The sequence below is a fragment of the Mixophyes fleayi genome, chromosome 5 (genome assembly GCF_038048845.1).
Source record: "Mixophyes fleayi isolate aMixFle1 chromosome 5, aMixFle1.hap1, whole genome shotgun sequence".
NCBI classification, from domain to species: domain Eukaryota; kingdom Metazoa; phylum Chordata; class Amphibia; order Anura; family Limnodynastidae; genus Mixophyes; species Mixophyes fleayi.
Window position 1 is genome coordinate 78147146 of NC_134406.1, and position 13950 is coordinate 78161095.

General features: G+C 40.5%; 1 protein-coding gene across 1 annotated transcript in view; it reads left to right on the forward strand.

Moving 5' to 3' along the window:
- The first annotated feature begins 4760 nt into the window (after window positions 1-4760).
- Window positions 4761-13950, forward strand: part of LOC142158465 (collagen alpha-6(VI) chain-like) — a 111838-nt gene continuing 102648 nt past the window's right edge. Inside the window, exons 1-3 of the mRNA XM_075212432.1 lie at window positions 4761-4887; window positions 4980-5567; window positions 7540-7587. Of these exons, the coding sequence (XP_075068533.1) occupies window positions 4821-4887; window positions 4980-5567; window positions 7540-7587 (703 nt within the window). The 5' untranslated portion in view covers window positions 4761-4820. The remainder of the gene's footprint in view (window positions 4888-4979; window positions 5568-7539; window positions 7588-13950) is intronic.

Sequence of the window (13950 nt, forward strand, 5' to 3'; positions counted from 1 at the left end):
ATAAACATTAGTGCTAAAATCATTAAACTGTAATGTGGGTATAATTTATAAACCACCAGATAAGGGGGGTTGGGTGGTGATTGCGAACAAGTATGATTACTTGAGGGAGGTCCACAAACAATTAAATGATGAGCATATTTACCTCATGTTAACAGGTAATGGAACAGAAAGCTCAAAAATAATTGTAACTCACTCATTAAAAAGTATAATGTATAAGGAGTAATAAATGATGAAGTTTATTATTTACACACACTGAAAAATGGATGTGATGGTTCTTCTCTGGCAGAAGGATAAGGCGCACTGGAAACTCTGCCATTCCAGCGTGGATGTGCTGTTTACATAAATGCATTCTTTACCTAACCATCGACAATTTCAGTAATGTACATTTTATCTAAGATCCAAAAGGATTTAACCCCCCATGAGAGACCTAACATCTTGAACCAATTCCATAACTGAAACATTTCTCACAATGTATAGACTATCTTGAACTTTATAGTATAAAAAACAAGGTGTATTTTTAGGGTAGGAGGTCGAAAACATATCAAAATTAATAGATAGGAATGTACATGATTTCCCTTTAGAAAAAAGTGTTCAAAAATGTAATGCATTCATGAAATTCACTTAACATATGCATATTCCAGCCCCTTCTAGGGTCATTTAATTATCAAGGAGGTGTAAATCAATAAAAACCTTATGGGCAGCCAGACAAACTTTTAAGCTAAAACAAAGGACACCAGCTCAGACGATTGTATGGGTGGTGCTAATAGTATATTGTGAGAACTGCTTAAATAAGGTGTTAACTAAGCTCCATTTTCTGTTTATAGTGGACAGATGGGGGGGATTATTTAGTGTGCTCAAAACCATGCTAGATCTGCAGTGTATGTAGTGGGTGTGGGGACTAGATTTTGTATACTGATGAATTTTATACATTCAGTAGTGCCTTGTTGCAATGGCCAATTACCAGAAATAATACAAAGTAATGGAAAAACTGAAAACAATAATAATAATAACAATCTGTGATAGAAATGAGTAAATTGTTCACTGAATTGCTCTAATCTCTCTTATCATGTGCATCAGAACAGTCTCGCTCCGCATCTAATGTGTTCCCAGTGAGACGGCTCCAAAGTGATGTTCTTTGGTTATCTCCAGGAATGTTTCCCCTCCTGGCCTGGATGGTGTCTAGTGTGAAGCTAATTACCTGACGCATTTTCTTTGCACTGGTCTTTTCCAGGGTTTTGTGTTCTCCAGCAAGAACTTGTCCAATTGAGTTTTGTTTATAGATCACAGTTTCAAGGATTCTTCCAGAGAACCTACTAGATTTATTCAACTCAGATTTCAAACTTACACTTATATTTTGAATAGTAGATTTAAAAGCATATCAATTAGAGTAACAAGATCCATTGATGGGCAGCTGAGTCCTCGGTCTGCAGTGGGGTTGTACTGCACACTGTTGGAAAGTGTTGTTCAATTCTTTTCTTTTCCAATGATTTATTTAGAAATTTTGACTGTAATTAAAGAATTCTAATCTCCTTTGCCCAACATGTTTCGTCCATTGCTCTGGGAAAATGATATTACCACTCGTGGATTTGTTCAAAAGTCAGTGTGCCATAACTTGAAACTGGGCTTAAGCCAGATAATACTTATTGACATTTAATATCAACAGTAGTCACCATACAACTTCTATAGATGACAGAGTGCATTGAATTTACAAACTCATGTTATAGTGACAAGCAATTCTTCCAAGGAACCCACTTTCATTAACCCAAACTAAATATGTTATCTATTTAAATATGTATGTTATCTAGCAAGTTCTGGTTGTGATTGCTAGTCACTAAAATAAAACTATTACAGTCCACAGGTTTAAAGTGGATTTGTGTCTCAATCGTGTTGTTAATAAAATCTAAAAAGAAGGCCCAATTTGTGCTGTTTATGGCAGTAAACTGCAGGTTCCTATCATTTTTTTATCCATGTTGTTGATAAATTAGAGAGGGATTCTTATGTGTCTTTCCATATGAATAAGATATCATTAATATATCTACACCAGATGACCAAGCTTGCTACCAGCACTGCATTTAAGCCACCTGCTCGTCAACAGATTTGAATAGCTGGGTGCAAATATGGTTCCCATTGATGTACCCTGTATCTGTCTATCCTAAATACTGAGTGTTTTTAAACCAAAATTAGTTTTGAGTAAATGTGAACTCAATACTCTTTAGAATTTACTCACCATGGTCTGGTGGAATTTGTTCTGACTTATTTAGAAAGTATTTGGTATTTCATTACCTTGTTTGTGATTGATGTGCATACAGTATATGTCATGAAACCCTTACTTGCTAAATTATCAGAAGCAATCTTGAACCTCTTTCCATGGAACTTGATATGTTCGCCAGCACTTGGTTGTTCCCAGGACTAAATCTGAAGTAGTAAGGCAGCAAAGAGTAAAATCAGGGTCACAGGCTAAGTTTCAGTCCAGACAGCAAACAGGATAATTGGGGTCACAAGCAAGGGTTAAATACCAGAAAGCAGTCAGGGTTCAGAACAGCACAGAACAGGAGCATGGAAATGGTAGTGTGTGGATGCTATGACTGGGAAGGTCTGAATGAAAGCGCTTGCTAAATAAGGCAGCTGGCACTAATGAGCATCAGGTAAAGACCAGCCCTTCATCGGCTGCATAACTGTAACTGTAAAGAAACACAAAAAGACTGCTTAGAAAAGCAGCCATCTGTGGTTCCTAAAAGAGCATAGTGATTTTACATCACTACTATCCAAGATGTAATGCGGTTCCCATTTTACTATATTCAGTAACACTAGCATTTATATCCTTTGTATAGGACAGTTGTTTTTGTACTATATCTTGCAAAAATTGGTCAATGTATTGTGATAGGTTTGAGGTAACTAGGCTGATTCCAGAAATTGTGGGGTGGCCCAGTGGATTATATATGTGTTTATGTACCTTTGGAAAGTAGTAAAATAGGTTTTTTTGGAGATGTGTTGCAGATAGAAACCTGAATTCATTTTGAGTGAGAATTTCCAGTTGTAAACATGTTTTTAAATGTCCATGGAGTTCTTCCTGTTATTATGGTAGAGAGTTGTTGAGTAGGATCTCATATGATCTCATATGTAGTTCTGTTGTTCAATAGATGATAGGCTTCCTTGAGATACGATGCCACCCCCTTTGCTGGTTGATCTTATCACAATTCATAGGAGGATATTTCTTGTAAAGCAACTTTTTCTTGTTTTGGAAGGTTATATTTAGTTTGCTTGTTTCTGATCTTTTGCAAATCATCAACAAGGTTTTTACAGGTGGTTATGTAACTGCCCTTAAGGGTAAAAGAGTATATAAACTTATTAGAAGTATTTTTGTGATTGCCATTCTACTGATGTTTTCATAAAATATATTTTTAGTCAGATTTCAAGTGAATTTCTGCAGATCAATATATGTGTAAAATTGTATTATTTGTAGCATGTTTTAAGGTGTATTGTGTATCAGGATTAACCCTAAAAACTGAACCAAGAGGGCTGTATCTAAATTCAGTTGTGTGTTTTCTGTAATATTTCTGGTTTAGTGGTTTCTGCAGAGTCATCTGTACATGTAACCATACTCATGTGTCTTACTGTATTCTCCCTGTCATTAATTAGAACCATGTCTCGTACATGTATTTCAGGGTTTCTTAAGCTGTCAGGTTCACTCTTAGTTAGTATTGTTTCCATATCCAGATGTCTCTGTTGAAATAATATCTAGCATTCTGTACATATGTGTCAAGAGACTTCATAGAGCACATTTAATATAGCATGAATTGGAAAGCTGGTAAAGTTCATGCACTCTGCAGTTCCGTAGTGGTTACTGAACGTATTAGTATGTATGTCAGCATTAGGAATAAGTATGATCTTCCCTATGCTTACAAACAGTAATTAGTACATTAAGATATGGAATACTTACATTCTCAGTGTATTTTTATTTTTGGTATTCAGTATCTATTAAATCATAATGAGGAAATTATGCTATCATTAAAGAACACTAATTAATGACCAATGTTAACATTGTTAAATAAATACCAAACAATACACAGTACAGAGAAAAGAGGTATTAGATAGCAGGTTATCTTGTCCAATTAGTGCATGACAGGTGAGGGTTTAATTAGTGGATTTTTCCTATCAGTTTACAGCGGAAGACACAGATGAAGTCCATAGCAGATCTGAATACTCAGTAGGATGTGTAGCAGAGTTAACCCTAATCAGAGGCATTTTGAACTCCAGGAACGCTGACCACACATCCGGGCTGCGAAGCAGGGAAAGGAAAAATATGATGGCCCTGATTCAAGTCCAGACACACTCTGTACACATGAATAGAAGATTAACATATGTATAAAAGAGTATCTATGTAATATGTGTATATTGGGTATGTGCAATTAGTATTTTGTAGTGACTTTTCAGACACAGGTTTTGAAGACCTTTAATTATCTACAGAAATGCCTGTTTGTATTATTTCTTTTGCTTGTTTCTTCTTGCTTATTTTACGGTGGCGTGCCGCGCCGCATTGTATACAAATAGGGCAGCACTCAACTGAAGCACTTTAATAATATTTGAATCATCTTAAAATTACACAATGAGCATACAAACACAAACAGCCTAAGAAATTTTACTGTATAGATATCTACAGTAAAATATGCTTTATTATCTACATGTAATTGTTTTTATATAGCGATGTTACATTGTAATTGGCAAGTCATATGTCTTTGGTATGCCTAACTGATATTTTTCATCTTAATTATTGTAGCTTTTTAACTTTGAAATCCTTCAGTAACTACATTGCTCACAAAATGAAATTTGTGTTTGGTATGCTTGTGATGCTTACTTGGTTGCAGCTATCATTAACTCAGGAAACTGGTAAGTCTAAATTTTTAAAGAAAAATCACTGTAATTAATTCTAAGGTCTTTCTTTGATATCTTTGATTGTAATTTGCTTTGTATAATTGCAGTCCCAGAGTATGGAGATCTGATATTTCTGGTGGACAGTTCAAACGATATGGAAGAAAAGTTCTTCAACCAAGTGAAAACGTTTATAACAAGAATCATTTCTGACTTGCAAATAGGCTTGGACAAGTTTCGCATTGGTTTAGCACAATTCAATGATGATCTACATGTTAATTTCTTGTTATCTACCTATAAAGCAAAAAACCCAATATTGAATTACATAAAAAATAAGTTTGTGTTCCAAGGTGGGCCTTTGATGACTGGGAAAGCCCTTGCAAAGATCCAGGAATCTTTTTTGGATGAAAAAAATGGAAGAGATAAATCAATGTATCCACCAGTCCTTGTTGTGATCACATCTGGGCCTTCTCTTGACGATGTACATTCTTCCGCTACTGCTCTAAAACAGAATAATGTCAGGATTATTACAATGGGACTTCAGAATGCTCCGACAGATCAGTTGGAAGCCATGGCATCAGCACCCAGTCTTACCTTTAAAAAAGACGGTATTCGAGAACTAATTTTATCTTCAAAGGATATGGTTGCCACAATCAAAGATGTTATTAAAAAGCAATATTATGTGTCAACTACAAAAGGTAAGAGAATGTCAGCTATTGTTTCCTGTATGCACTGTCTGAAGGGACAATCTACTAATAAAATAAAAGCAGACCCAATGTGCCAGTACATTCAGTCTTTATATAAATGATTAATTAGGTCAAACAAGAGTACATCATTAGGAGATAAACAGTAAAATGTAAATGAAAAGTTAGCCAAATGTGATAGTTTAGTATTTTCACTTGTACAAGACGAGAACTTGAGTTTTTTTTTAAAACCACAAAGATCCCACCCTGACAAATGGCAGCACTGACAGTGCTTAGCTGAAAGGTATAGACCCCGGTGATTGGTGGCCTCACATATAGGATTAACAAGAAGATGTGGCCATTAGTGATGAAATAAATAAATAATAAACACAAATCTGTACACAAGGATCAATTCTAGGATCATGCAGGTAGTAGTAGCACAAGATTTCTGGAATTGAATAGTGGGCACTGGAGCAAACCGTTGAGCAATATTAGAAATAAATAATTAAGCAACAGAGAGAAGAATAGCTTCAGGATCCAATGTATCAATTAAAAATGCAGCAGCAGCAGACAGGGCAGAACTAAAATACACAAATGCAGAATAACTGGCAAAGCTAGACATTGATTCAAGGGACTCAATAAGCTGGCAACTTGTGCCTGCTTTTGCCAGATACTTATAGATACAGGTGAATGTCCAGCGCCTGTGAAGACATCATTTCTCATTAGGGAACTTTCTGTTAACCTGTCCCAACCTAGTAACTAGTGTAAGAAAGGCAAATGACTTAAGCTGGGTACACATCTATGGATTTATTGCGGAGATCACATGATTCACAACCATTTGTTCAGATATCGCAGGTGTGTGTACATGCCCAAACCCATTGCATCTGTTGACTTGGTTTTCTAAACTTTCTAAAAATGACGATCAACGATGGTACAATGTTGTTTCAGTATCAGTAGAGTGTTATGAAAGATGAAGATTATACATCCTGAAGTAAATTGTGTAGGTGTGTATGCATGAATTGCTGTGCTCATTGGGACTTTCAATCGTTGCAGAAACTGCATCTGTAAGATTTCATAGGTGTGTACCCAGCATTATACCGTCTAGACAGATTTGTGTGGAAACTAATTATAACAAAATAAGTAACTTTATGCTGTTGTACACACACAGAAGCTGCTTCTGCAATGGGTTGTGACACATACACATTCCATGCATAGATGGACCACAACCAATCTCCATGTGAGCCCTTGGCTGTGTATGCTCAGGCTCATAAAAGTAGGGCTAATTGGATGCATAGTCATGGAAATTTTGAACTTTATAAATGACTCCCATTTTTCTACAGTGGAAAAAGTATGTTAAGGTTCTATCTGATTGGTGAGCAATGTCAGCCAAATGTTGCAATTAAAGCTGCTTCATCTGTTTCATTAAAAGTAATTGTAAGTTTCAAAGTAAACAATTTCACAGACAAAATGAGACCCTGCACTGGCACATCAGCAAATCAAGAGGTAAGATGATAAGTCACAAACCTGAATTTAAAATATTAAGTGATGTAACACTTTGCCAAAGAAATGAAAGGTAAATTATCATATTGCTACATAGTGGTCCAGCCCTGGCTCCCCAACTTGTATTCTTTGTATGTTTGCATGTAACATGCACAGAAACACTTTACATTTAACGTAAAGTGTTTTTGTGTTTATGACCTTTAAGCCTTTATTTTTCTATACTTAAAGGTGTTGACCATTTTGCACAACCCACTTTTAATCAATCCTGCTCCATATGTATAAAACGGGGGAGGTAGCCCCCCACCCCCACCTCAATGGAATCTTTCCTTTTGCCTAAATCAGAGAGCTATCTCTCATCCCACCTATATTGTGTCAATAGAGCTGTATAGGAGTTTGTCTAGTAGCAGCATCAAACCTTTTTCTAAATGTCTTTATCTCATTAAATGTTTCTTTTGTTTCATTCTACTGAATTCTAATTCTTTCTTAGAACCCATAACAATTACAACAACTCCAGTGACCACTGATACAACAACAGGTAATGTTACTTCCCTGACTAATACTGCAAGTATAATTGTGTACCCATTGATTCTTACATATTATTTATATATTTTGTTGCAAACTTATATAAATAGCACAGCTTGTAGATTGAAGTAGATACTTTAGAATGTCACATCTATTTTTGTACCTTTCATTGTAATTTTTCTTTACATTTTTACATCACTATATTAAAGCTTTTTATTCTATATTTAGTTTGTGACCAAGGTCTGCGAACAGTTGTAGTATTAATAATGGATAGATCATAACTTTCAGCGCAGACATTAACAAATTGTTGTATCTGGTTTGGAAATAAGTTTCTGCATCTATGTTGGTGTCACGGGCACTAGGAGTCTTTACCCAGGGATCACCAGATGGTAGGCTTACCAGAGCAATGTAGATGGTAATAGAGTACTCTGGCAGCTGGGTGATCACGGAACATGAAATGATGGCTGATGAGATGCTCAGGAAAGTCTATGACTAGCAACACTGGTAATAATGAGGTAATAATACACAAGGAACTGTATGGACAAGGACACGTGAAGGTAGTCAGTGGTCTGCGATAGCAAGTTGTACCACTGCTATAGTGAGTAGGAATGTCCAACAGAAACAAGGAGGTGATGAGAGTCAGCGGTCTGCGGGTAGCAAGTTGTACCGCTGTCTAAGTGAAGGAATGGAATCCAAGTGGAGGTATCCAGGTAGTCAGTGGTCTGCGGTAGCAAGTTGTACCACTGCTATGTGAGAGGATGATGGAACAGGTGATACCGGAAACAGGGATCAGTGGTCTGACACCAGCAAGTTGTACCACTGAATATATATGTGAGGAGGTGCACAGGGGAAGACTGCAACACAGGATATACACAGGCACCTTATACACGATCCACAGTAATATGCACAATATAGATATATATATGGATATAAATGACTGAGCAGGTCTGCAACCTAGAAAGTCTCTTGAAGTAGTCCAGCACAATGATAACACAGTCAATGATGGCAATAGACTCAGCGGATAGCAGACTCCAGAGAGAACCAAACACAGTCCAGCAAGATATGCAATACACAGCACAGTCAATGAGAAGTATGCATACCGTGGTTCAGCAGTAGCAGTCAGATGGGATTGCAGCGGTACCTGAGCGGCTGGAGACCGACTGGATAGGAAGTCCCTGGATAGGTGAGGCAGCGGTCTAGCAGGTGCAGCGCACAGATGAGTAGACCGGCAGGGACACGAATCCACAGAAGTCAGCAACACGTGGAACTGGACTCATAGGGGGCCCAGGAGAATGGAGATGATCCAGCAGAGGGTAGTAGATGAAATACAAATCCAATGCTGACAGGAGGGTAGAGGCCAGAGGAACACGTGAAGGCGTGGAGAGTGGATCAGCAGGAGATGGACGATAGCGCTGACCACAGCGACAGGACTCAGCGGCGCACGGAGGTAACCAGTAGCAACCACAGGAACCAACAGCGATGGGAAACAGGAGTGCAGCGCAGGGCAGGAGCTGTAGATCACGAAGTGTAGCAGATGGTAATGAAAGCGGCAGTCTCGAGGAAGTCACAGCAAAGATGAGATGAGACTGTAGTGCACGGAGGCAGCGGATAGTAATCAGCTGGCAGTCACGATGATGAACACAGGCGAGTTGCAAGCAGGAGACTGTAGTGCACAGAGGCAGCGGATAATAGTCAGCTGGCAGTCACGATGATGAACACAGGCGAGTTGCAAGCAGGAGACTGTAGTGCACAGAGGCAGCGGATAATAGTCAGCTGGCAGTCACGATGATGAACACAGGCGAGTTGCAAGCAGGAGACTGTAGTGCACAGAGGCAGCGGATAGGAATCAGCAAACAGACTTGATGAGAAGCAGGTGAGTGAAGTAAAAGCTGGAGTGCACGGAGGCAGCGGATAGCAATGAGCAAACAGTCACATTGATATAAAATAACGTTGAAGTGGTGTAGAAGACTGTAGTGCACGGAGGCAGCGGATAGGAATCAGCAAACAGTCATGATGATACAGTTGATGGTAGAAGTGGTATGGAACCACAGTAGTAGAAGTGGTTTGGAAACCACAGGAATCAGCAGCACTGAATACACAAGTAATACAGGAACACCTTCAGAGGCTCATGAGGAATGAGACTCCAAGATCAGGCAACGTGGTAGTGACCACAGGTGCTTAATATAGGGAGGTTGCCTGATCTGCCAATTAAGTTAAAGGGGTATACACTGAAGTATAGAAAAGGGCTGCGCATGCGCAGACCCTCAGGATGGTGGACGGCCACGGTTCCTAAATGTCCGGGAAGAGGCACTCACGGTCCGGTGAGTGACAGTACCCCCCCTTTTAAAGGTGGGCACAGAACGCCTGGAACCGGGCTTGTCCGGATTTTTGGAGTAAAACTTCTTCAAAAGGGCAGGAGCATTAAGATCTTCAGCTTTGATCCAAGAGCGCTCCTCAGGACCAAAGCCCTTCCAATGAACGAGGAAGTGGAGGACTCCTCGCGAAATTTTTGCATCTAGTACCTCGGTAATCTCAAAATCCTCCTCCTGATGGACTTGAACTGGCTGCGGAGCTGAGGGAGGAGTTGAAAAACGGTTGATAATAAGAGGTTTGAGCAAAGATACATGGAAGGCATTAGAAATCCGAAGACTCTTAGGAAGAAGGAGTTTCACACATACTGGATTGATAACTTGAATGATCCTATATGGACCAATAAAACGAGGGGCGAATTTCATGGATGGAACCTTCAAACGAATATTTTTTGTGGATAACCAGACACGATCTCCAATTTTTAGTGGTGGAATAGCCCGCCTCTTCTTATCAGCGAAAGATTTATATTTGACAGATGTCTTCTTTAAACAGGTTCTAACCTGAGACCAGATATTTTTAAAGGTCTGACAAACAGTCTCCACCGCAGGAACTTGGGTGGGCGGGAGGGCAGGAAATTCCGGAAAAGACGGATGGTGACCGTAGACCACAAAGAATGGAGTTTTGGATGATGACTCATGGTACATGTTGTTATGGGCGAACTCAGCCCAAGGGAGTAACTCTACCCAGTTGTCTTGATTGGCTGATGAAAATATCCTTATAAAAGTCTCAAGATCTTGATTGACACGTTCGGTTTGTCCATTGGATTGTGGATGGTAAGAAGATGAGAGTGCTAATCGTATGCCCAAGGTTTTACAAAGGGCTCGCCAGAATCTGGACACGAATTGTACTCCTCTATCAGACACAATCTCAGATGGACATCCATGGATACGGAAGATCTCTTTAATGAAATGTTCAGCCAGGATAGACGAGGAAGGCAAACCAGACAGAGGGATGAAATGAGCCATCTTCGAAAATCTGTCCACTACCACCCAAATAGTGTTATGGTTCTTACTAGGTGGTAAGTCAGTAACGAAATCCATACTAATATGGGTCCATGGTTTGGACGGAATGGGTAGTGGTCGCAGCAACCCTGCTGGGGTTCTGCGGGAAGATTTGAATTGCGAACATAATTCACAGGAAGCAATGAACTCTTTGACGTCTCTCCTCATTGAAGGCCACCAGTAACTTCGAGAGAGGATCTCAAAAGTCTTGTGTTCACCGGCGTGTCCAGAAAAACGAGAGGCATGGAACCACGAAAGGATTTTCCTCCTTAGAGTAGAAGGCACGAGGGTCTTCCCAAATGGTAGCGTTTTGGTGGATGAAGCAGCCAGTGAGATACATTTGGGGTCTAGAATGGTATGGTTGGAAACCTCTTCTATATCAGAGGACGTAGCAAAGGCTCTAGATAAGGCATCAGCTTTTTTGTTCTTGGCAGCTGGTTTGAAGGTAATTATTAATTCAAAACGGGAAAAGAAAAGAGACCATCTTGCTTGACGAGGGTTCAAGCATTGGGCAGACTGGAGATATGACAAGTTCTTATGATCCGTGAAGATCGTCACCGGATGGCGAGCTCCCTCCAACAAGTATCTCCATTCCTCTAATGCGGCTTTGATAGCCAGTAATTCCTTGTCTCCGATGGTATAATTCTTCTCTGCGGGTAGGAGACCCCGAGAATAGAAGGCACAAGGGTGGAATTTTTGCTGTTCCGAGCGTTGGGAGAGAATAGCTCCTAAGCCCACATTAGAGGCATCTACTTCTAGGAAAAAAGGGAGTGTCACATCAGGCTGACGAAGGATTGGAGCCAAAGAGAAGGACTCTTTTAATGTTTGAAAGGCTTGAATAGCCTCAGTAGACCATTGCTTAGGATTAGCCCCTTTCCGAGTCAGGGCCACAATAGGAGATGCAATGGAAGAAAAATCTTGAATGAAGCGTCTATAGTAATTGGCAAAACCTAAAAAACGCTGGATGGCACGAAGAGTAGTTGGCTGGGGCCAATGTAGTACAGCATTTACTTTGTCAGGATCCATCTTCAGACCAACTCCGGAAACAATATACCCCAAGAATGGAATCTGGGGTAATTCGAATGAACATTTTTCTAATTTACAGAACAATGAATTTTTCCGTAGCCTGGAGAGGACTTCTGCCACATGTTGGTGGTGAGAAGGCAGGTCCTGTGAAAAAATCAATATGTCGTCCAGGTAGACGACGACACATACATATAATAAGTCCCGAAAAATCTCATTAATGAAGCCCTGAAAAACAGCGGGGGCATTACATAGCCCGAAAGGCATTACCAGATATTCGTAATGCCCGTCTCTGGTGTTAAACGCCGTCTTCCATTCGTCACCGGAACGGATTCTGATTAAATTGTAAGCACCACGAAGATCCAACTTAGTAAAAATACGGGCTCCCTTGATGCGGTCAAATAGCTCAGTGATCAACGGAATGGGATACCGGTTCTTGATAGTAATGGCATTGAGTCCACGAAAATCTATACAAGGGCGTAATGATCCATCCTTCTTTTTGACAAAGAAGAACCCAGCTCCAGCGGGCGAGGTGGAAGGTCGAATGAACCCACGCTGGAGGTTCTCCCGTATATATTCAGATGTCGCTTGAGTTTCAGGTAACGAGAGTGGATAGACCCGGCCTCTGGGAGGAGTCTTGCCAGGAAGAAGATCAATCGGACAATCCCAAGAACGATGAGGAGGAAGACGTTCAGACTGAGCTTTATCAAAAACATCGGTAAATGAAGCATATTGAGGGGGGAGTCCCGGTGAAATAGCTGAGATGGAAGCTTGCTGTACCTTGAGAGGAATGACTTGGGAAAGGCAATGATGGTGACATTCAGGCCCCCAAGACGTGACTTGAGGGGTGCGCCAGTCAATCTGGGGAGAGTGACACTGAAGCCATGGAAGGCCTAGGACAATCGGACTTGTCGTAACAGGAAGAATTAAAAACGATATCTCTTCATGATGCAGAGCACCAATCTGAAGGGTTACTGGAGACGTACTCTGGGTGATGAGACCGTTGATGAGACGTGATCCATCGATAGCCGTCACAGTAATGGGAGTTTTTAAGGTAATCATTGGTAGAGACCATTGATTAACTAACGATTTGGAAATAAAATTTCCTGCTGCTCCGGAATCAATCAATGCCTGTGACTCAAAGGTTTTGGTAGCAAAGGAAATAGTCACATCAAAAGCGCAGACTTTAGATTTCATAGACGATGGAGAGGACTCCAGGGACCCTAACTTCACCTCTCCAGAACTAGTTAGGGCCTGGCATTTCCCGATCTCTTAGGGCAGGAGCTGAGGACATGAGTGGAATCAGCACAATAGATACAGAGTCTATTCTTGACTCTTCGTTTCCTCTCCTCAGAAGATAACTTGGAACGTCCAATCTCCATGGGAATCACAGCGGGTGACACTGGACGAAATTGAGGGTTAGAGCGAAAAGGTGCTTTAGCAGAAGTCGTTTTCTCAGCCTCTCTTTCACGAAATCTCATATCAACACGATGGCATAGAGAGATCAAATCTTCAAGTGACGAAGGAAGCTCTTGGGTAGTCAGTGCATCTTTAATTTTATCGGAAAGCCCCTGCCAGAAGGCGGCAACTAGGGCTTCAGTGTTCCACTGAAGTTCAGAGGCTAAGATCCTAAATTGAATGACGTACTGGCCTACAGTATGAGATCCTTGTCGCAGACGGAGGATGCTGGAAGCAGCGGAGGTCACACGACCTGGTTCATCGAACACACTTCGGAATGTAGAAATGAATTTGGCACTATCTTGTAATATTGGATCGTTCCTCTCCCACAGAGGGGAGGCCCAAGCCAGGGCTTGTCCTGAAAACAAAGAGATAAGATAGGCCACTCTGGAACGATGGGTAGAAAAATTTTGAGGTTGGAGCTCAAAATGGACTGAACATTGGTTAAGGAAACCCCTACAAGTTTTGGGGTCTCCATCGTACTTTGACGGAGTAGGCAGGTGAAGCGTGGAAGCTATAGACAC